This window comes from Cricetulus griseus, chromosome 3 (genome assembly GCF_003668045.3).
Source record: "Cricetulus griseus strain 17A/GY chromosome 3, alternate assembly CriGri-PICRH-1.0, whole genome shotgun sequence".
In the NCBI taxonomy this organism is placed as follows: Eukaryota; Metazoa; Chordata; class Mammalia; order Rodentia; family Cricetidae; genus Cricetulus; species Cricetulus griseus.
In genome coordinates, this window is record NC_048596.1 from 141125754 (window position 1) to 141148983 (window position 23230).

General features: G+C 41.0%; 1 protein-coding gene and 1 long non-coding RNA gene across 2 annotated transcripts in view; one reads left to right on the plus strand and one right to left on the minus strand.

Annotated features, from left to right (window-relative positions):
- Positions 1 to 1111: 1111 nt before the first annotated feature.
- LOC118238582 lies at positions 1112 to 22502 on the plus strand. Its single transcript, XR_004769190.1, has 3 exons — positions 1112 to 2109; positions 9804 to 9881; positions 22400 to 22502. It is a non-coding gene; the product is annotated as an uncharacterized LOC118238582 (long non-coding RNA).
- The window catches only part of Oca2 (OCA2 melanosomal transmembrane protein), a 282759-nt gene continuing 269032 nt past the window's right edge, over positions 9504 to 23230 (minus strand). Inside the window, exon 23 of the mRNA XM_027404737.2 lies at positions 9504 to 10063. Within this exon, the coding sequence (XP_027260538.1) occupies positions 9979 to 10063 (85 nt within the window). The 3' untranslated portion in view covers positions 9504 to 9978. The remainder of the gene's footprint in view (positions 10064 to 23230) is intronic.

Genomic DNA, 23230 nt, shown 5'->3' on the forward strand with positions numbered 1-23230 from the left:
ACCTTCTTAGCTCATACAATGTTACTGGTAAATATGTTTCTAGAGCTTACCATTTTCGCTGGGGAGGACTGTCTCAACTGCTCCCAATTTTCCTTGGTTTCCTATAGTTTTTTATCTAGGACTGAGGCCCTGTGGGCTTTCCCTGTCCACTTTGTCATGTCCATAGGTTTCATCTTTGTTCGGATCATGTTTGGACAGTCATGCTAGTGAGACTTTATGGATGAAGCTTTTGACATAATAAAGAAACAATATCACAGCAAACTCCCTGATCTTGTGGCTCTCACAGTCTTTCTGTTAACTCATCCAAAATGGTCCCCAAGTCTTTGGTGCAAGAGTGTTTTGTAGATGTATTTATTAGGACTGAGTGCCACAACTCTGGGTTTTGATTGGTTGTGGTTTTCTGTAATGCTCTCTGTTGCAGGAAGAAATTTCTTTGATAAGGGATGAAGACTATACTTATCTGTGGGTATAAGGGCAAATGTTTGTAGAATGTTGTTATGCTAGTTTAGTAACTTAGTGGTTGTAGGTTCTCTTCCAATAATGATAACTTTACTAGAACTGAATAATAACCTAGCTCCATTCATTTACCTACAAATTTCATGATTTCACTTTTCTTTACAGCTGAACAGTATTCCACAGTACTACATTTGTACTTAAGTAAGCACTTCTGATGGGGAATGTACTGTGTATGTTTATCTTATTGATTATTCAATAAAATACTGTTTGGCCAATGAGACAGCAAGTAGTCAGGACTAAGAGTCAAAGAGGATTCTGGGAAATGTAGTAGAGAAGTGCTGATCCAGGCAGGAAGTGACATAGCAAGGAGACTCATATTTAAGCGAAGGAGAAACAGGAAGGGCCCCCTCTTTTCCCCTCTGCTCCTGCTCCAGCGGCACAATGTGATCCACCAGCAAGGAGGGACGCCAATAAGGCGTCCGATAAGATAAGTCTTATAAAATATATAGATTTATGATAATTAAGACTGACCTAGCAAATGAGAAGTCCTAGTCATTGGCCAAGAAGCTTTAAACCTAATACAAGTTTCTGTGTATTCATTTGGGCCTAACTCGGGTGGGCGGCTGGCGTAAAGCTCACACATGGTGGTGGGGCTCAGGCAGCTTTTGGTGGAAAGATTTATCCTAACAGACTTCCTTACCAAACCAGAGTCTCCTGATGGTGGGAATGAACAAGGTCAGTTTGGAGAAATCTCAGCAAGATTAAAACAAGTTTATTTCAAGTAATCAGACTTCTTACAAAACAGAATATATGGCAGGTTGCAGGCCAAACAGGACAAGATTACTATCAAATGCTAAATGTACAGCCAAGTTCTGCATGCTTCACCAAACTCCATGGAACATATAGGCCACAAAGATGGCCTTTGTGCTTCACTACGCAAGGTAGTACATTGGGTTCTCAAGGATTGAAAGGCACACAAATTGTACCAGGAGACACAGGCTCAAACCTTAAAAACACCAGTACTCATGGCTCTCAAGGCAGCTAGACAAGACCAACCAACTCCATGATTCCCTGCAGTTCTACATTTTTAATATACATCCATCAGTTGAAGAAAATTTAAATTGTTTCCATTTTCCTAGCATTGTGATTAGATCAGCAGTGAATGTGGCTTAACAAGTATCTGTAAAGTAGGATATAATGTCATTTGGACATAGACCATAGAGTGGTATGGCACAATTATTTTTAGCTTTTTAAGAATTCTCTACACTGATTTCTAGAAATGTTGGACCACTTTGTCATCCATCAACTAATGAATGGGGGTCTCCTTTTCCATCCATGCCCTCCAGCATTGGTTGTGAGTTGTTTTGTTAATATTTGCCATTCTGACTTGGATAAGAGGAAATCTCAAAGCTGTTTTAACTTGCATTTCCCTAATTTGTAGAGAAGATTAACATATTTCTTACCCATTTTTCTTTCTCCTTTTGGGAACTCTGTTCAGTTCCCATGCAGATTTTTTTTTTTAATGAGCCAGGGTTGATTTTGTTGTTGTTGTTTTTAATCTTACATTTTTGTTTGTATGTTTTTTTTAGTTCTTCCTATATTCGGAATATTACTCCCCTGTTGGATGTACAACTGGCAAATACTCTCTTCCTGGTGAGCTTCCTTTTCACTCAATTAATTATTTCTTGAAATACCCACTATTTTTGAGTTGAATTTAATCTGTGTCTATAATCATAAGGAAGTGCTTTTTATGAAACTGGATGCCCCAGAGCTTGGTGCATATATGTATTTAGAATGGTGATATCTTCTTGGTTGTTTCCTTGGTTAGAATAAAGTACCTTGCTTTATCTCTTCTGATTAGCTTTAGTTTAAGTTATTAATTTTCAGTTATTAGCATAGAAATATGCCTATTTTCTTCCTGGTCACATTTCAGTGGAGTCTTTTTGTCCATCCTTTTACACGAAGATGGTACCTGTCTTTAAAGCTGTGTTTCTGATAGACAACAGAGAGATGCTGTTTCTTGATCTAGTCACTCAGCTTGTGTCTTTTAATTGGGAATTGAGGCCACTGATATTTAGAGTTATTACTGAAATGTGTGTGTGTTTATTGTGGTCATTTCATTATTGATTTAGGATGTTGTATTCTCAGTAGTACTTTGTGTTTTATTAGTTAGGGTTCCATATTTCCTTTTACAGTATCTTGCTATGCTTATTTCTCTTTTTAGCCTAAAATATATTCTTCTAGTGTTTTCTTTAGGTTTGGGTTGTTGGGTGTAATTTTTTTAGGCTGTTTAGATTTTGGAAAGATTTTCTTTTTGTCTAACTGTAGTGGATATTTTTCATGAGTAGAATAGTCTGTGTTGGCCATCATGGTCTTTTAGGACTTGGAATAAAGGGTTCCAGCTCTTCTGGGTTTCAAAGTTTCCACTGAGAAATCAACTATTATTCTGATGAATTTATGTTTATAAGTAACTTGTGGGTTTGTCCCGCGCGATATTCTCACCGGCAAGAATCACACAGGACATTCGGATCCTTCTGCAGGAAAGCTTTAATGCATCTTGAGAGAGGAGAGCATAAGCTTACCAGAGCGGAGACCCCGAGCCAAGAATCCCGTCCCCTAATAAAGGCTGGCAGCCCCGCCTGGGACGTGTCACCCTATGAATGGCTTCAGCTCCTCAGGCCATATGAGCCACGGGATAGGCAGAGATCAAGGAAATGGAAAATTACCCAGCGCCTGCGAAATAATTTACATTCAGTGCCTGCAGGCACCATCATTGTAATGGAGAATGCAGGGACAGCTCCCTACATGGGTTTGTTGTTTTTCTTTGAAGCTTTCGACAGTCTTTCCTTGCTCTGTATACTCAGTGTTTTAGCTAAGATATGTATGGTAGTTTGAATGTAATTAACCCCTGAAAGCTTATAGGAAGTAGCACTATTAGGAAATGTGACTTTGTTGGAGTAGTATGGCATTGTTGGAGGAAGTGTGTCACTGTGGAAGTTTTCTTTGAGGTCTCATATACGCTCAAGTCATACCCAGAGAGACAGACCTCTTCCTTTTGCCTGCAAGATGTAGAACCCTTAGCTACCTCTCCAGCACCATGTCTACCTGCATGCCACCATGTCCCACCATGGTGATAATGAACTGAATCTCCAAAACTGTAAGCCACTCAATTAAACATTTTTCCTTTATAAGGGTTGCTATAGTCATGCTGTCTCTTTACAACAATAGAAATTCTAACTAAGACAATAAGCATTGGAAATTCTCATTTCTAGTCTTTTATATTTTGTATTCTAGGTGCTTCTTCTATCTGTATGGGTGTGTCTTTCTTTACTATGGGGAAGTTTTTTCTATGATCTTGTTGAAGATCTGGTCTATGCCATTAACTTAGGATTCTTTTCCATCATCTATGCCTGTAATTAAAAGATTTTTGTCTTTTCATAGTATCTCACATTTCTTTTATATTCTTCTACTGTAGTTTTTATTTTAGTGAAAATACATGTTTCATATAATATATTCTGATCATGGTTCCCCTTCTCCAATTCCTCCCAAATCCTTCCCACATCCTCATCCACCCAACTCCATATCTTCTCTGTCTCTCTGTGTGTCTCTGTCTCTCTGTCTCCCTTTCACCCCTCTCTCCCTCTCTTTCAAAAATGCAAACAGTTAAATAAAAAGATAAAAACACAAGACACACAGAAAAATCATAAAAACACAAAATCAGAAAACATAATATACAAGCAAAGGATTAGTAAGACAAGAAATGCCTAAACAAAGCAATATGAGATTTTTTTTGAAAAATCTAAATCTACTTAAATATTATGTGGTTCCTTTTGTGTTCCCCATCTAATGCTAAGTATGCAACCTACCCTATGTCTGGTTTACATATCCAATAGAATCCATTTTAGAAAACTGGTTTCTTCCTTGTAAGTGGATGTAAATTGAAGGTAGCTTCTTGGTTAGGGATATGAAATATTATCCATTTGCCCTCTCAGTGTTGGGACCCCATCTGACTTGAATTTGTGCATGCTGAAACAGTCTCTGCACATTTATATGTGTATCAATCTTTTTGTATGTGAAAAAAAGAGTTTTCTCGGTGTCATCTACTCCCTCTGTCTCTTACAATTTTTCCATTTAGGTCTGAATGTTCCAAAGTGTCTCTGCCTCTGTCTCTCCCTTCCCCCACTCTCTCCAGTTCTGGGTCTCCATGTAATTCCCAAAGGAACCTTCTCTGATGGTGGTTAAGAAAGACAATAATCTAAGGGTATAGAAGAATGTCATTCACAGTCATTTTATAGCTATGTCCCTTCAGCAGACCAATAGTATTTGGTTTTTCCCTAGGCCCATGGCATAACTAGTACCACCTAAGCAATAGAAGAAATGAGTTTTATATCCTGGAGTGGGTTTCCAACCAGGGAGTGATCATTTATTCCCACAATGTTTGTGCCACTATTGCACCACCATATCATTCAGATAGATGTCTGTTTTAAATTTCAAGGTCTGTAGCTGGGTTGGTGTTTACCTTCCTTCTCTAGTAGCATGCAGAGTATCTTCTGGCACCATGAATAGTAGTCAGTAGGGGTGAAGGCTCTAGGTAGGCATCAGCTCATCTTCTGTATGTTCAGTGTGTTATAAATGTGTGGACTTCAGAAATATGTCCCATATGTTGGTGTATTGGTTTTTTTCAGTCTCATTCAATTCTAAAAAAGCTTTTATATTCCTTCTTAGCTTCTACCTTAGCTGTTTTTCATTCAGCAATGAATTGCTTCGTTTCCATTAGTCTATATGCATGCTATTGCTTTTGTTGTTGTTGATATCCACTTTCAATCCATGGTGGTAAGATAGGAAGTAGTATTATTCTGATTTTCCTATATCTGTTGAGACCTGATTTGTGGTCAATTTTGGATAAAGTTCCTTGAGTTTCTGAGAACAAAGAATATTCATTAGTCTTTGGGTGGAATGTTTCCTAGATAATTGTTAGGTCCAGTTGACTTATGAAATCATGTAATGCCAGTGTTTCTGTTTAGTTTTTGTTTGGATGACCTCTCTATTTATGAAAGTGAGATATTTAAGTCACCAGTTATCACTGCATGAGGTTCAATGTGATTTTAGCTGTAGTAGTGTTTCTTTTATGAACTCAAGTACTGTTATGTTTTGTGCATAAATGTTTATAATTGCATTGTCCTCTTGATAGATTTTTTTCCCTTGGTGAGTATGTAATGTCCTTCCTTATATCTTCTGATTAGCTTTTGTTTGAAGTCTAGTTTGTCTGATTTAAAATGACTACACTAGCTTGCTTCTTGAGTTCATTTGCTTGGAGTATCTTTTTCCACCCTTTTACCTTGAGGTGAAGTTTATCCTTGATGGTAAAGTGTGTTTCTTGGAATCAACAGAAAGATAAATTCTGGGTTTGTTGTTTTTTTGATCCAGTCTCTTTAGTCTGTTTCCTTTTATTGGCAATTGTGATTATTATGGGAGTTAGAGCAGGGTGACACTGGGGATGAGATAACTAAGAGATACAGGATGGCACTGAACAAGAGAAACGTGAACCTCATAGGTGAGCTGAGTCCCCTTCAACTGACAGTCCCTCCCAGCCATTTTCTGACTGTACCTGGACTTGTTGCTTCACAATATATACACGTTTGCTAAAGACTTGTCCCTAGCTTGTCCCTCTCATTTTCTCCAGGTCTCTTGCATAACACCAACACAGACTGAATTAAACCCGCTTTACACATGTTATTATGAATACCAAACACTTCATGATCAACCACTCTGCTTGGGGTAGTCAGTGGTTAAAACCAAATGATACTATGCCATAGAGGAGGGAATATAGGCTTTGAATGGCATAAATGCAGGCAGGACTACATGCCACTGGAATTAAAGATTTAGTGTGCTGTTCTGGGCATTCACAAGAAGAATATAACAAAAAAAGAAAAATATAACATAAAGAGTAGAGATTTCTGGCTACTTCTTGACACATGGAGAGAGCTCTAAAAGCTCTGATTGTGTACAAACCTCTCACAGAGAACCCAGAACTTTCCTTATCCAGAGATTAGTATAGGCACTGATGCGCTTTGTCAAGTGCTGATGCAATAGGGTGCAATAATAGGCCCAAGTTCTCTATAAGCATAGTGGGACTCCAAGGTGGTTGAGGTCAAGAAAATCTTGGTCTTGGTGAGAACTATCCAATCCCACCATGCAGGTGTAAGACCCTTGAAAAGCTGAGGCTTCCAGAATCTTAGCCCAGGACCTCGGCCACCCCAAACACAAAATGGAGGTGAAAGCTTGATGCAAATTGCATGAGGCTTTATTGTAGTTTAACGAGCTAACCCCATGTTAGCTTGGGTCTTTGACCCACCCACCATGGCGGATGGCTAGCAAAGACAGTTCGAAGCCACTGTGTACAGATCTTTATAGGGCAGCATAAGGGGAGTGTCTAGGGGTATGCATAGGCTCAGGATTGGTGTGCCTCCAGGCTTGGAGGGTTTGCCCTGTGTTGATTGGTCAACTGGTTGTTATGGCCCATTGGCCCTCCCAGGGTGGTTGCTATGCTCTCTGTGTCATTGCTGTGTGCTTGTCCGTAAAGCACACCCAGAGCCATAAAACATAGCACCACCAGCTAACTCCTGATTGGTTCCTTGTCACGAGGCAGGCATCTGACTTTCTAGTGACTAACTTCTGATTGTTTCCTTGTCACGAGGCAGGCATCTGACTTTCTAGTGTCTAGGACAAGGTCATAGAAGCATGTGTTCGGCCGTTATGGCTGCCAAAAGGGAAGCTGGTCCCTTCACAGGTACTGGCAACAACCCATTTCCCTCCCTTATAGGTCACACTGTAACTCCTCTGACTAGCTTAGTAAAGAGTATAGCATCATGTTAGGAGCCTATGCAAAAAGAAATATCACATGGTGATGCAGGAAGCTCAATAGCAGGGAGGGGACAACCTTGCTCTTTTATAATAACCTACTCTTGGAGGAACAAAAAGGCATCCCATGAGATCTACATGAATCCCTTCTGAAAGCATTTCCCCATCACCAGGCCCTGCTCCTTAAAGGTGCCACCATCTGTTGACAATCACCACCCTGGGCCTCAAGCTTCTAACAAGGAATCCTGAGAGGAAAAAAACCCTCATATCATAAACAAACCATGGCAGAAGATAACGTGAACTAAATGGCTAGAAGAAAAAGAGATAATTGATATGAAGAAATAGTGCAGCTACCAATGGTCAAATTAGGGTTGGAAATTAGAAGTAAAATAGAGGGGAAATTGTGGGGGCTAAAGAAATCAAAAGTTGAATGTTGGGGAGGTCTGAAGGGGTCTGAGGAGAGGAAGGAGAAAAATCAGCCATAGGACCTAGAAGAATAAGACAGAAAAACTGAGGAACTGATGAGAGTATGGCTTGAGCATTGATGTAGAAAAGGCACTGATGGAGGGAGCAGAAGAGAGCAGGAAGCAGCATGGAGAGCAAGGACTTCAAGGCCACCTCCTGGCATGCAGACTCACAGGGACAAACACAATGCCTTCAGTGAGAGGACAGGAGAGCTCACCTCCCATGAAGTCAATAGGAAACAGAGAAGGACCAATCAGGAGGTACTTTTCCTTGTGGGTTAATCAGGTACCTTGTCGGGGGCCCAATTATTTAATATATTTTGGATGCAGGCCTCAGCTCAATTCCAGGAGCTCAAATCTCCCATTGTCTTTTAGATATCAGTTGGTTACCACCAGATGGCTTGGCCACAGTGGAGAATGACTTCTAGTTTGTGTAACAATAGACCTAGGTCCCTGGGTGGACCCACACCCATCATGGGGGATGGTGGGACACATGCCTAGGGACTGGTGAGGGAATAACGAGACATGCTGTTATGGAATGTCTGAGGGCTTGTGTACCTGCCTTCTGGGACTCTCTCTAGGATTAAAGGAAATATTTCATATCAGCTCCATACATGATAATAGATGTCTTCTACCAGTACCCCCACTTTTGGGAAAGCTACTTAAGAGGATGCTTGAATAAACCATGGTCTCCAGTATGGATTGAGAGCCCTCTTGAGATGACAAGATGTCTCTGTCTTGTCCTTAACGCCGTTGGGTAGGTAGCTAGACTTTCCCTCATCCACACTCCCCGACTCAGGGTCGGACCCAGGGCTGTTCAGCTAGTTCTGATCGCAGCCCCAAAGACATCAGTCTGGAATAGATGGCCTCTGTAGTGTAGGACTGATACAGGCCAGACCACGGCAGTACCTGAGATCAGGTGTAAACAGGCAGACATATGGAATGTTGAGACCAGATTTTAAAATAAAAATGTGCTACATGCTCCCTACCACTGCTTCTAAGACATTCAAAGATAATTCATGACTCCAGAGGAACCATGTGCACAAAGGAGCGATATGCCCACAAGCAGTGGCAGTACTTCAGGCAAGAGGGAGGTTGCCACTTCATTAATATATGCTCTAATTTCTAGGAAAGCCTCATCTACCCTGAGAGTGTCAGCAACAGAAAATAGAACTAGAAAGGTCTCCTACATTGCATTTCTTAGCTCTCTAAGCTTGTTAATCCTTTTTAAATTAGATGTTGTTCTGTGTAGAGTCCTTGGTGGACACCTTCATGTCTTGTGGTTAGACACAGATAGCTGAGAACCGAGGTTGTATCTCCGGGGCACAACTAGGGCACTCAAAAACAAAGCTGGCAGACATCAGCTGAGGCACAGGCTCCCTCGGGCTTCTTTCTATCATTATTTGTCTGATGTGGGATGGTGCACAAAAGAACCACACCTTAAAATGTTGCTGAATAGCTGGAGCCTCACAGGGAGAACAGGGAGATCAAGCTTCCATGTAACTGACAGAAATAGCATGTGTCATTTTCAAAATGAAAACTGTTCTAGGCTGTTAATACAAAAATGCTCTTTAAAAGACACTTCTAGTCTTCTGCAAATCAAATCTCTAGACTTTTAAATATTAATTTTAAAACTCACAGAGGAAAAAAACAAAAATGGATAAAATGCAGTTTGATGTCATCTAAACTACTATGGCAGATAAATCACAAAAGATTCTGTCAAGGAATTCTTTATTTTTAAACACACAAAATGTTTTCTTAACAGTGATGTGTCTTTCCCTAAAAAGAGTCATATTCAAGGAGTATACAAAGTGAACGGTGACTATTTTTAAATGGGGGATTATATTTTCTTTTAAAAAAACTGCATTAATTCTTGAGAGAACTAACAATTAAGAGGCACAGCTATTTGGAGGAATTTGTGCCATCTCTTGTATAGAACTGCAAGAAATGTTTTTGAAATACATTTATTTTCTGTAGGGAATCTTGGTAAGTTAACTTGCATTCCTCATGTTTGATCTGCAGGAAGAAAACAGTGCAATTTCCCTTCATCCACCTGATCAATACCGTTATTGAAGAAACTCTGTTCCCGTGTGTGGCATGGTGAGCTCATTTTATTCTGCAGAGGTGTTGTGGGGAAGTCTCTGGCTGACATTGGTGATGCTCAGGTTTTCCTTGATCTTCAAATGATGGCTAGCTGTTAATTCCACCCCACCACAACATGCGCAATCAGAAGATAGCACATTCCTATGGTGCAGGACACGAGCATCATTGGGAAGCCCAACCTGGAAAACAGAGAGACAGTTATGGCCTCTGGTGTCTGGAAAGAACTAAAAGATATAGACTCTTTATATGTTATGTTATTGCAAAAGAATATGGCTCCAAAACCTTTGTGTAAGGAAAAATTGATATTTCATTCAAGTTGCAAATATTTTTGCCATAACTCATGTGGCTACTTCCTAGAAATCCAACTTGGGTAGTAAGGGAATGAACAAGGGACAGACACACAGACACACATAATAAAAGCTGTGATTTATCAGCCACTGACTCTGGTCCACGAGCAGTGACCTAGAAACTCAGGGTGTTTGTTGATTTTATACATATTAATATAGGAAGCAGGTTTATTGTATGCTGCTGGTCATGGATACAGGTTTATTACATACAGGTTTATATAACAAGGAGGTGGGTTCAGCTCATCTTGGTAAAAATTCCTGAATGCAGTCTAAAAACTGATGGAGTTGTGAAATCTTTACCCTATCTCTCCAGTTCCTTAAAATCTTCAAAGTTTTAATGTACACTGAGTATCTCTAGATTCTGTGTCCCATGCTTTACACCCATTGCATAGAGTTGCAATTGCCCTCCTCTCTTTACCTTTATTTTTGTGCTTTTCATGGGAGCGTCCTGTCATCTGACTAATGTGAGTTCTCTGAAGTCAAGTGACACTGCCTGGATGCCACTTGCTGTGATTGACACAGTTGGTATTGGCCCAACTGGAGCAATTGGGATCGAAGAAAGGATTGGCCCAGAGACACGTGCTGATCAGGTGGGCCATGTGCTCTGATGAAGACACACCAGCAGTTCTCTGGAAACTGTGCGTTTACCTTATGCATCTAAATCAGTTTTGTATAGAGTTGAGTCTCTCTAGGGGAGCACTCTCAGGCTGTAAACATTCCAGGGGAGGGAGCCATGATCTATATTTTCTACACATAGTATCAACACCCACACATGACTAGGAGAAGGTGTTGCCATTTCTCCGGGCCATATCCAGAGAAGGCTTTGTCATGTCCATGAGTCTGGGGCACTGGGCTGAGTTCACTTCAATAACCCACATTCACTCAAGACTTCTACTCCCCACATATTTTACACAGTACACTATCTGACTCTTTGGTACAGCACTTGTCTAACAAGTGTGAAGATCTGGGTTTGATTCTCGTCATCCTTTTCTCTCCAAAAAATGATCTCTGGATGTTTCCTTCAGCTGTGTCAAGTTGCAATTATGACTCTATAGACTTCCAAAGGAAGTCATATTTCTATCAATTCATAAAGTCCCTCTCATTTAAAGCAAAGGGAGGTTAAAAGGTTGGATTGAGAGATAAGGCCATCTCTTGTCTAAAGAAGGTAACAGACAACATGGCTTTCATCTGCCTTCCATGAGGGATGTGTGGGTAGGTATGCTAATTAAGAAGGTTATTATGAGGAATTCATGAGTTCACATCTATAAGTCCTTTAGAGAAAGGTGTTATTGCACACTGATCCCTCAACTAATGCCAGCCACTACTCATGATGCTCCATGCAGACATCTGCCCACATCCGTGTGACAGGGTTAGAGTGTGTGTAAGCCAGAGAAAGCCTGCATGGTGTTTTAATATTATTGTTGCTGTGATAAACACCATGATCAAAGACAACTTGGAGAGAAAAGAAATGATTTCATCTTGCAGATTATGATTCATCATCCAAGGAAGCCAAAGCAGGAATTCAAGTCAGGATTGTTAAACAGAAACCAAAATGGAGGAACACTCTTTACTTGTTTGCTCCCAGTAACTTTCTCAGCTACCTTTTTATACACCCATGCCTACTTGCCCAAAGATTTCCTGCTACAGAGGTCTCAGTCCTCCTACATCAATTAGGAATCAAGAAAATGCCCAATGGACATGTTCATGGTAAAGAAAGGTAATTCTTTAATTGAGGTTTCTTTTCCCAGGTGTTTCTAGTCTGTGTCAAACTGACTAGTAAAACCCACATCTTGTCAACATACACATCAGGTTAAATCTGCATCTCATCCACTTGACATATCACTGTTAAACCATAACCTTTCCTTTCTTGTTTGTCTCTAAGATCTCAGGCTAACATTAATAGCACAATATAAAACACGGTCCAGCTTTTTAAAGTCCCCAGAACCTATAAAACTGTCAACACTTGAAAAGGTTAAGATCTCTTTAAAATTCCAAGTGCCTTACCTGTGAATTCCTGTAAAACTGAAAAGTATGTCACATGTATTTCTTCTACTCCAAAAGGGAAGAACCCAGATATAAAAATAACTACGTTTAAATGAAACACAAACTCGGCAGTGGGATTCCAAACTCTGCAGCTCAGTGTCTGATACGTGAAACCTACTCATGGTCTTCAGGGCTCCACAGGACTTGAGCAGTCCTTTTCCAGCTCTGCCATTTGTAGCCACACACAACTGGCCTCATAGATGCAAGTGCCAGACTGCACTCCACATCAGCCACTGTCCTTGGTAGTTGCTCCGTGTCCTGGAATCTGCAATATCCCACGGACTCCACTGAAACTGAGCTGGACCTTCACTAATGACTTGCCCTAGCCTCACTTTAGGGATTTCAGCCATGCCACATGGTACCAAGCCTCAGCTGCCCTCCATAACCCCTTTGTGGCTTCAAAACCAGTACAGTTTCAGTGGAGTCCTTATACATTATTTGCCAAGCTCTGCTCCCAGCTTGATCGGCTGCCTAGGTCCCTTTGAACCACAGTTGACCCTGAGGTAATACTTCCTAGAAGATTTCACCTCAGTGATGCCAATCTCTTGCGAAGCACAGCTGATTTCTCAGGCCCAGATGACTTCATCCTTTGTCCCAGTAAAGTAGAACATCTCACTTCCAAATTCATTTTTTTAATATGTATTTACTTTGATCTTTTTATGTGTATGGGTGTTTTGCCTGCATATGTCTATGTAGCACATGCATGTGGTGCCCATGGAGGCCAGGCGAGTACATAGGAGCTTCTGGAATTAAGAGTTACAGAGATGGTTGTTAGCTGTTGTGTGGGTCCTGTGAACCATTAAGCAACAAGAGCTCCTAACCACTGAGCCGTCTCTTCTGCTCCTTCCACAGTTTGCCACACATACACAGCCCTGACAGAGTCTGCTTCCCTGTAAAACTACACCAACCAGGCCTCTATTGTCTGCACCACTCTCCACATTCTTGTGTCTAAGCTCCCACAGAACAGCCCACTGAGCTCTGAGTGTTTAGTGAGTTTTCCAGCCCAGTGTTCCAGTTTTTTCATCATCTTCCCCAAACAGTAGCACAATGCTGCACTCAGTTTCTGTTCCTGTTCTTCCTGTGTTTCTCTGCTCTATGCTGTGATAATTGCCATGTCCTATATAACTAGAGGAGGACAGTGCTGGTTTTATCTCACAGGTTATAACCCATCATGGAGAGATGCATCAGGAACTCAAGGCAGGTGACTGAAGCAGAAACCACAGAGGAAAAGTTGTTTGCTGGTTTGTTTGCCCATGGCTTGCTCAGCTGTCTTTTAAAATACCACTTAGGACTTGGCTTAGGAAAGGTACACCCACATTGAGCCAGGTCCTCTTACATCAATTATCAATTAAGAAAATGCCAAAAATATGCCTCCCTAGATATGACTACAGGCCAATCCAATGGAGACAATTCTTCAACTAAAGTTCTCCGTTCCCAGGTATCTCTAGCTCATGTCAAGTTGATAATAAAACCTAACCAGTGTAGACAGAAACATGAAATGCTTTTGACAAGAGAAAACTTAACTTCACAATACACAGTGGTCTGTTGGAAAATAGAATGTAATGACATTATTCTCAAAAACTATAGAACACATTTCTGGTGCTGAAGCAAGATGAAGAAGATATGTTTCTTCCTATTCCCCCTCCATTCCAAGCACATCCAAGACTCTTGAGCAGTATATAAAGCAAAGAAGGTGAAAAGAAGCAGAATGTCAGGGCAGCTGAGAATCCAGAAAAAATAAAAAACATGGCATGAATAGCCAGAAGCTGGAAGCAACCTAGATGCCACTCAACCAAAGAATGAATGGAGAAAATGTGGCACATTTACATAATATAGTATTACTCATTGGGGGGAGAATTCACAGGCAAATGGATGAAACTGGAAGAAAAGCATCCTGAATGAAGTAACACAGTTTCAGAAAGACAAGCATAGTGTGTATTCACTCATATATGGATATTAGACATAGAACAAAAGATTACCAGCTTACAATCCACACCTCCAGAGAAGCTAGGAAACAAGGAGGACCCTAAGAGAGACATACATGATCCTCCAGAGAAGGGGAAAGGGACAAGAGTTCCTGAGCAAATTAGGAGTACTGTCATGGGGGAGGGAGGGAGGAAAAAGAGAAGGGGAAAAGAGGAGGAGTGGAGGAGAACATGAGGGATCAGGAAGACTGAGTTGGGGGAAGAATAGAGGAGAGCAAGAAAAGAGATACCTTAATACAGGGAGCCAGTATAGGTTTAAAGAGAAATCTGGCACTAGGGAAATGTCCATAGATCTACAAGGATGACCCCAACTAAGAATATAAGCAATAGTGGAGAGGCTACCTTAAATGCCCTTTTCCTATAATTAGATTGATGACTACTTTATATGTCATCCTAGAGCCTTCATCCACTAGTTGATGGAAGAAGCAGCAGAAACCTACGGCTAAACACTGAGCCAAACTCCTGGAATTCAGTTGTAGAGAAGGAGGAGTGATGAACAATGGTGGTCAAGACCAGGCTGAAGAAACACACAGAAACAGCTGATCTGACCAAGTGAGCGCACACAGACCCCAGTCTGACATCTGGGGAACCATATTGAACAGAACCAAGCCCTCTGAATGTTGGTGCCAATTAGGAGGCCTGGTCAATCTATAGGGTCTCTGGTAATGGAACCTGTATTTATCGCTAGTGCACAAATGGACTTTGGGAGCCCATTCCCCATGAAGGGATACTCTCTCAACCCAGATACATGGAGGAGGGGCTAGGCACTCCCATAAATGATGTGACAGACTTTGATGGTCCCCCATGGAAGGCTTCGTCCTTCCTGGGGAGTGGGTGGAGGGTAGTATTGGGGGAGGGGTTGGTAAGAGGCATGGAGGATGGGAGGGAGAGGGAACTGGGACTGATATGTAAATAAGATTGATTCTAAATTAAATAAAACATGGCAGTGAGTTGCCTTCCTCATCTTCCATGTATCCCTTTGGGAAGCTACACATGGGAAACTCAAGAGACAGTGGATCCCCAAAAGAAAAGGGGCCCCATGAAAAGCCTGCTCTAGGCAAAGGAAAAGGAATGGGGTGTAGAGTTAGGCAGTAGTAACTGTAAGTGCTAACTGCTGAGATACAGGCAAATGCTACAGGGAAGTTTTATTAATAAAATCTTTATTCTATCTGTTTGGCCTCAAAGGGAGCCAGGACTTCCCCTCTCTGGCCTGTGCCAAATTCTCTACCTGTGGAGAGGCATGGGGAGCCTGGACTTTTACCTCTGCTTAGATGTCAAGAGGTATGTGTCTTCCCAGCTGGGGGCTTGAGGGGAGCTGCAAGAAGCAGGGTCTCCACATGAATGAGCACTAGCAAGAAGTTACAAACACACTTGAAACAAGTGGGAAAATAGCTTCAGAAGAGCAGCAGCAAATACAAGGTGGACCTTAAAACAAAAGGCATTAAGTCAGGGCCAACTGATGGGTGTGGTAACATAAGAGGAAGTGTGAAGGAATGATCCACAGACAAGAAGACACCTAGAAAAGAGATTGGAGAGTCACTCACCAGAGGAAAAAGCAGGCTGCAAAAACTAAAGCAGAGATCCTCGGGGTCCCACAAGACAAAGGTCTAACTTGTGTCACCAGAAGGAGAATGAGGGGAGACAAAAACAGTATTCAAGGAAATAACAGCTGAAATTTGCACCCCTCCAAAAGAATGTCACTCTAAAGCAGTGGTTCTCAACCAGTGGGTTGAGATCTCTTTCCGGGGTTCAAGTGACCCTTTCACAGGGGTCACCTAAGACCATCGGAAAACACAAGTATTTACATTCCCATTCATAACAGTAGTAAAATTACAGTTGTGAGGTAGCAATAAGAATAATTTTATGGTTGGGGAGTCACCACAACATAAGGAATTGTATTAAAGCGTCACAGCATTAGGAAGGAATTAAGTCCTGGGTCCTTCTCTAGGCACTGAGATCCTCTGCTAAAATGTATGATAACAAATTAAACTCTTGAGTAGGACAAGAATTCTTAAAGCTGTGAGAGAGAAATGATGTAGCTATAGGCAAAACGTGATGTTCTCATCGGAAACCAGCAGGTCAGCAGAAGAGGAACAGATTCCTGTATCATTACAAATCTCATTCACAGATGAAGGAAAACCAAAAGGGCAGCATACAACAAGAAGGCTCCTAAAAGGAGATCTTCCAACATCAGGAGATCATGCTGGAAGAAACTGGGGACCAGGAAGGGACATAAAGAAGAAACAGTTAAATGCTACAGCCCTTCTCTTCAGTTTTCAAATGATGTTGTATAGTTGAAGAAAAACATGTAAGTAGCCAGAAAGGAGTTTAAATGTTTAACCACAAAGAAAGCATAAATGTTTAAGGTGGTGGATTATACTGATTATCTCAATTTCATCATTATATGACGCATATACCCATGAACATATAAATATGCTCAAAACTTGAATGAAATTAGTCTAGGGATATATCAATGGTAGAACACTTGTCTAGCATGCACAAAGCCCTGGATTCAATCTTCAGCACTAAAACAGAAGTTGACAGAAATGAAGTTAAAGTACATTACTTCGTCTGATGTGATTTTCAAAAAATATACAGGAATATTTAGAACAACTGTGACAGAGATGAGAGCACCAAGAGATGTAAGGGAAGCTAGGTTTTTCACATGCCCAAGGACAGTGAAACAGCAGGATGAAGTGTTATGTATCAGCTACTGGCAATATATAAGAGGACACATGAAGACACATGGAAGAACCTTAAGAAATGGCATGTAACCCACCAGAAAGCAGTAAAAGAAATAAAGAAACTAAAACGAGAAGTCAACAGAAAGCAAAATTAAAATAGTGCATTGGAGCACTACCAATCACTAACTGCATTAAGTGTGAAAAAGCCTAAATATGCTTATTAAAAACATAGATTATAGAGTGACATTTCAAAAGCCCTTCATCCTATCTATATGAAATTCCCTGCAACTATAATGGCATGGATCGACTGAAAATAAGAGGATATAGAAGAGAAACCACGAAAACATTAAGGAGAGAAAAAGAGTGGCTATATTCATATCACATTAACTGTAATTAGAGCAAAGAAAATTTAGCAATGAATGCACAAAAATTGTGATTAAAATGCCAGTTAAACTCACTCCAAAGATAAGAAAATGCTTCATGTCAGCACATACTCAGCAGCCCATGGTTTCGGCTCTAGTTATACTTTACAGGGCAATGAGGAACGATTCGTATTTGTGGAGCACCCAATCTACAGAAGACCTACATCATGCAAATACTGGCAAAACCAACAGGAAAGAATGGCAAATGTGCCATGGATTACAGGATGTCAAACCCTCATTATACTCGAACCTGCCACTCTTGCTTCACATTGACAGAAATCAAACAAGACTCTGGTGTGCAGCAGCATCTTAACGCCCAACCTTACTAGTATCATAGCAGAAACAGCAGGCTACACATTCTTTTTAGCATCCGCAAAGAATTTACCAAGGTAAATGACACTCTGAGCCATAAAATAAACCTCTCAAGATTTAAAATAACCACTGCCACACATAATTTTGGTCATATACAATTAGATTAGAAATCAAAAAAAGAAAAGTTTAAAAAAAATAAAAATGCTCATGTAGCTTAAAATCAAAGAGCACACTTCAATACTCCCTGTGTGCATATTTTACAGACAAAAACTGAAATATGCAGAACTGAATGAAAATGAGAATACCACATAAGAGGGAGCTTATAGAACTGAATGTTCATGTTTTTTAAAAAATCTTAAATCTTTAAGGTTAGATTCTTTTTCATTTAAAAACATTACTTTTCATTTTACATACCAAGACCAGTTCTCCCTCCCCTTCTCCTGATAACCCACCCACCCTTCACAACCCCATAGAGGGGTTAAGGCCTTCCTTGGGAAGTCACCAAAGTCTGGCATACCAAGTTGAGGCAGGACCAACACCCCACCCCACCTCCCACCCCCGGCAATATCAAGGTTGGGTAAGGTATTCCACCATTGGGAATGAGCTCCAAAAAATCAGCTCATACAGGTTCCCCAACTGTCACTCCTTAGTCTTCGAGCTCCCACTAGCTCAGGTCAACTGTGTTTTTCTCCATCATGCCCTTGACCCCCCCCCCCTTGCTCATATGATCCCTCTTCCCTCTCTTCAACTGAACTCCAGGACCTCAATCCAGTGCTTGACTGTGAGTCACTGCCTCTTCTTCCATCAGTTACTGGATGTAGGTTCTATGATGACAATTAGGGTAGCCACTAATCTGATTACAGGGAAAGGCCCATTCAGGCACCCTCTCCATTATTGCTAGGAGTCTTGGCTAGGGTCATCCTTCTGGATTTCTGAGGATTTCTCTAGCACCAAGTTTTTCCCTAACCCCATCTCGGTTCCCTCTATCAAAATATCTCCTTCATTGGTCTCCCCCTCTGTCTGTCCCCCAACTTGGTCTTCTTGATCCCTCATGTTCCCAACCCCCATCCCCTCCTTTATACCCGCCCTCCCAGTTTACCTATTCTCTCTTCCTAGGGCCCTCCATGTGTGCCCCTCTTAGGGGCTCCCTTTTTATAAGGTAAAATTCTTATTTAAAGAAATAGAAAGAACTGAAAACCAAGCCTGAGGAAAAAATAATAAGTAAAGATGAGAACATAAATACACAAAATTAAAAACAGAAATATAGTAGAGAAACCCAGTGCAGCAAAGAGTTGACTTTTAAAATGTATTAATAAATCTAAACTGCTAAAAAGCCTACAAAGCGTGAACAGAACAGGCCTGAATGACCAAGGCCAGCAGAGCTGTGAGAGCACTGCATACCCTGAACTCTTCAAAGGGTAAGTCTACAAACTGCACACACACTAATGGAAGCGTGAAGATAGGATCACACAATATATAATATATAATAAGTTTCCTCCCCAATGTGCTTTTTAGCTCTTTATTAGACCAATCAGGTGTTTTAGACACGCAAAGTAACACAGCTTTACAGAGTTAAACAAATGCAATGTAGAAGAATGCAACACATCTTTGGTCCAGTGTAGCATATACACTGGATCACACAATATATATATTACAATAATATAATAAGTTTGTAATTACAAGACCTTCCAAACAGCAAAACAAAACTGCCATGAACCAGATTGTTTTGTTTTGTTTGCTTTTTACTTTTACTAATTCTTTGTGGATTTCACATCATTCAGCCCATCCCACTTATCTCCATCTCCTAGAATCTGCCCTCTGCCCTTCAACTCCCCCTAAAATCAAAACCAAATTTAAAAGAAAAACCAAAACAAACAAACAAAAAGAAAATTATCATCATGGAAGCTGTAATGTGGCCCGTTGAGGCACAGTTTACCCTTTAATCCATTTATCTTTACTTGCAAGTGTTCGTTGTCAGGATCATTGGTCTTGAAGCTTATATATCCCGACCTCACTTCTACCAAGCTGAACCTAGTACTTCCTCATTTAAGTAGCTTCTAGTCAAGTATATGGTCACAACCACCAGAAAAGCAACTAATAATGACACTCGGTGAGATTAAAAGGCTTATGCCCAGTGAATGAAACAACTAGTTGAATGAAGGGACAACATGCAGAATGTGAGAGAAATCTTAGCTAGCTGTAAGTCTGAAAGAGTACTAATATCTATGGTATATAAAGAACTCAATAAATGAAACAAGAAATCAAACAACACAACCAATGAATGGGCTAATAAGATGAACAGACAGTTCTAAAAATTTGAAATACAAATGGACAATAAACATACAGAAACTATTTAACATTGCTAGCCATAAGAAAAATGCACATCAAAACTATATTGAAATCCAGTCTCACCAAGTCAGAATGGCAGTCATTAAGAAAATAACAAATGTGGTTGAGAAATGTGGACAAAAGGAAGCCATGGTAAACACTGCTGCTGGTGGAGATGTAAACTAGTCCTGCTACTATAGAAATCAGTATGGAAATCTCACTAAGCACTCAGATAAATCTACCATTCTACCTAGCTGCAGTATACTCCTTGGTATTTACCCGAAGGAGTACAAATCAAGAGACTGAAAAGATACTTGCATACCAAACCATGGAACCAAAACAGGTGTCCAAATTCAGAGGAATCGGTAAAGAAAATGTAGCATATACACTGGATGGATTTTTTTTGACCATTCAAATGGACCAAAGGTAACAAGTAGAGCTAATCATACCGAGCAAACTTTTGGTCTCAGAAAAACAAGCCACCTTTTCTCTCATTGGATCATTGACTTTTAAAAGCATAAAACCATATATGTATATGTGACATGAAAACACAAGTGTCACTGCCTAAAGAAACAAAGGGAACTAACATGAGTGGTGAGGGAAAGAAAAGGGAAGGGAAGGATATATGGGGGTCTGCTCAGTACACAATACAGAGTCATTGAAGACATCCTTATGGCCCACGGCACTGTATAAAATTAATTCGCTCGCATGATGAAAATTTAAATAATGACCAAAAGATAAGAAGGGAGAGCAACTTAGGTCCGAACTTAAATCCTTGACAACACATACATGTAGTAAACTACAACTTAGCAATAAACAAAACCAGAGAAGATAAGTGGAGACACCTAGAGTATTCACAATGGAAACACTCAACATATTCACAATATGAATTAAGTCCAATTAATTATAAGCTTAAAACAATTTCCATCAAATTCAGAACCAGATTGTTTTTCTTGATACAGGCAAGCTTATCTTAAAATTTACATCTCTTTATTCAATTCCTTTTTCAAATACTGTTTTGCTTTTGTCATTCATTAAGCCTAATTTTATATTTCTTAAGGCAGCTGTACTGGCTGGTTTTGCATGTGAACTCGACAGGAGCTAGAATCATCAGAGAGGAAGGAGCCTCGGTTGAGGAAATGCCTCCACGAGATCCATCTGTAAAGCATTTTCTCAATTAGTCATCAGTGGGGTAGAGCCCATTCCATGGTGGGTGGTGCCATCTCTGGGCTGGTGTCCTGAGTTCTATAAGAAAGCAAGCTTAGCAAGCCAGGAGAAACAAGCCAGTAAGCAGTACCCCTCCATGTCCTCTGCATCAGCTCCGCCTTCGGGGTTCCTGCCCTGTTTAAGTTCCTGTCCTGACTCCCTTCAGTGATGAACAGCAATGCTGAACTGCAAGCCAAATAAATCCTTTCCTCCCCAATGTGCTTTTTGCTCTTTATTAGACTAATCAGGTGTTTTAGAGACGCAAAGTAACACAGCTTTACAGAGTTTAACAAATGCAACATAGAAGAATGCAACACATCTTTGCATCCTTACACAAATGTTCCACAGCATAAACAAATGTAACAGATCTTTAACTAACATTCTGCAACACCCCCCCCAAAAAAAATCCCCTCTGCTAACATTTGTCATGCTCTTTGGACAACATGATGGAAGTGGCAGCTTTCTCTAGCCTGCAAGCAGCTCCTCTTGGGATTTGTCAATGCGGGAGTCCACCTGGAGCAGATGCTTTCTCCTGTACTTCCAATTGAGGGAGCTCCATTGGTATTTTAGAGATTCCTGCCCTTCCCCAGCCAGGAGCCAAAAGTAATGACTTCCTGTCCCTGCTGGGAGTACACCAACATAATATAGTTCATGATGCTCCAAGTTCACCAGGAGCTTCTAATTCCCTGCAGACTCATTTAGTTTGCTCCCCACAGCTTTCTGAAAGGCAACACCTCTCTACCAAAGGGCTTAGGAAAAGAACATTTGCTCAGCTGTCAGCCTGACATTATGTCTTCCTTTCCCTGTGCAGTGCAGTTCTTTTCAAACTGTTCTGGCCCAGCCACCACATTGCCTTACACTAGACAAAAAGACACTTGAATGTCAAAGTGCAAATCAAGATGCAAACTGTCAGATGAAGGCAGAGACAGGCATGTACAGCATGCAGTATTTAGTTTTAAGTTAAAAAAAATCCTGAACACACAGTGGCTTCCAGGCAGCTGGAAAGCAAAGGGAAGGAGGAGATGCTTTACCGGGGCCTTTATTCAATAGGAAATCAAACTTCCTTCCTGAAGCTTAAACTGAACTTCTCTATTATTTCTTTTCCCAAAGGCAGCATGTCTACAGTTCTAAAAAGGGACACTTGGTGTTGCCTTTCAGCAAAGGTGATCCTGTTTCTTTCTCTTCTAGCCAGTGCTAGAGATGAAGCCAGAGTTTCCCCCGTGGCAAGAGATGCTCTGCCACTGAACCGCCCGCTGCTTTCAAGAAACGACAAGAATGCTTTTCCTTCTGCACACAGGTACAGACAGGGTTACAGCCTTGTCTGTAGCCACAGGGTCCCTTGAGATTAGCCCTTCAGCATTATGGCCTGTCCTCGGGTCCTTCTGGGTTTTATTTGCAAGGTTTCAGGCTTCATTTTCTGGGCCTCCTAGAGAGGCTGTTCTCTAGTCTGTTTCATGAGTGATGGCTGGAGGGTTTCCCATCTCCTACAGATAAAGTCCCATCATTTGTTTCCACCAGAGACTGGGAAACACATGTGCACAAGATGGGAGAGAGTCCAGAGGACCTCAGAGGAGAGAGGGTGCATTCTGGGCCAGGTAGTAGCTTTGGGGGATTTGTAGCATCTCCCAGCACAGAGCACTATAATCAGCTTCCCGCAGTTGTCACAGGCTAAGAACCAGACAGACATCATGGGAAGGAGCAATCCATCAAGTGAAGACAGGATTGCAAAGAGAGACACCCAAGGCTAAAACTATAATGTTTATCTTTGCTGCAACCCAGACATGCCTTCTGGGTGCTGTTTTTTTCTTTCATGCATTTAACCTTATAAAGGGATCTACTATTGTCTTAGCCAACAAAAAGAAAGAAGAGGAAACTGAGAGTATTGTAATTTCTGAAAAAAGGCTTTCCATACTTTCTTATTGCATACCCACACTATGCACCTCAGCCCATTGTGTGTGTGTGTGTGTGTGTGTGTGTGTGTGTGTGTGTGTGTGTGTATGGGAGAGAGGGGGGTGTATG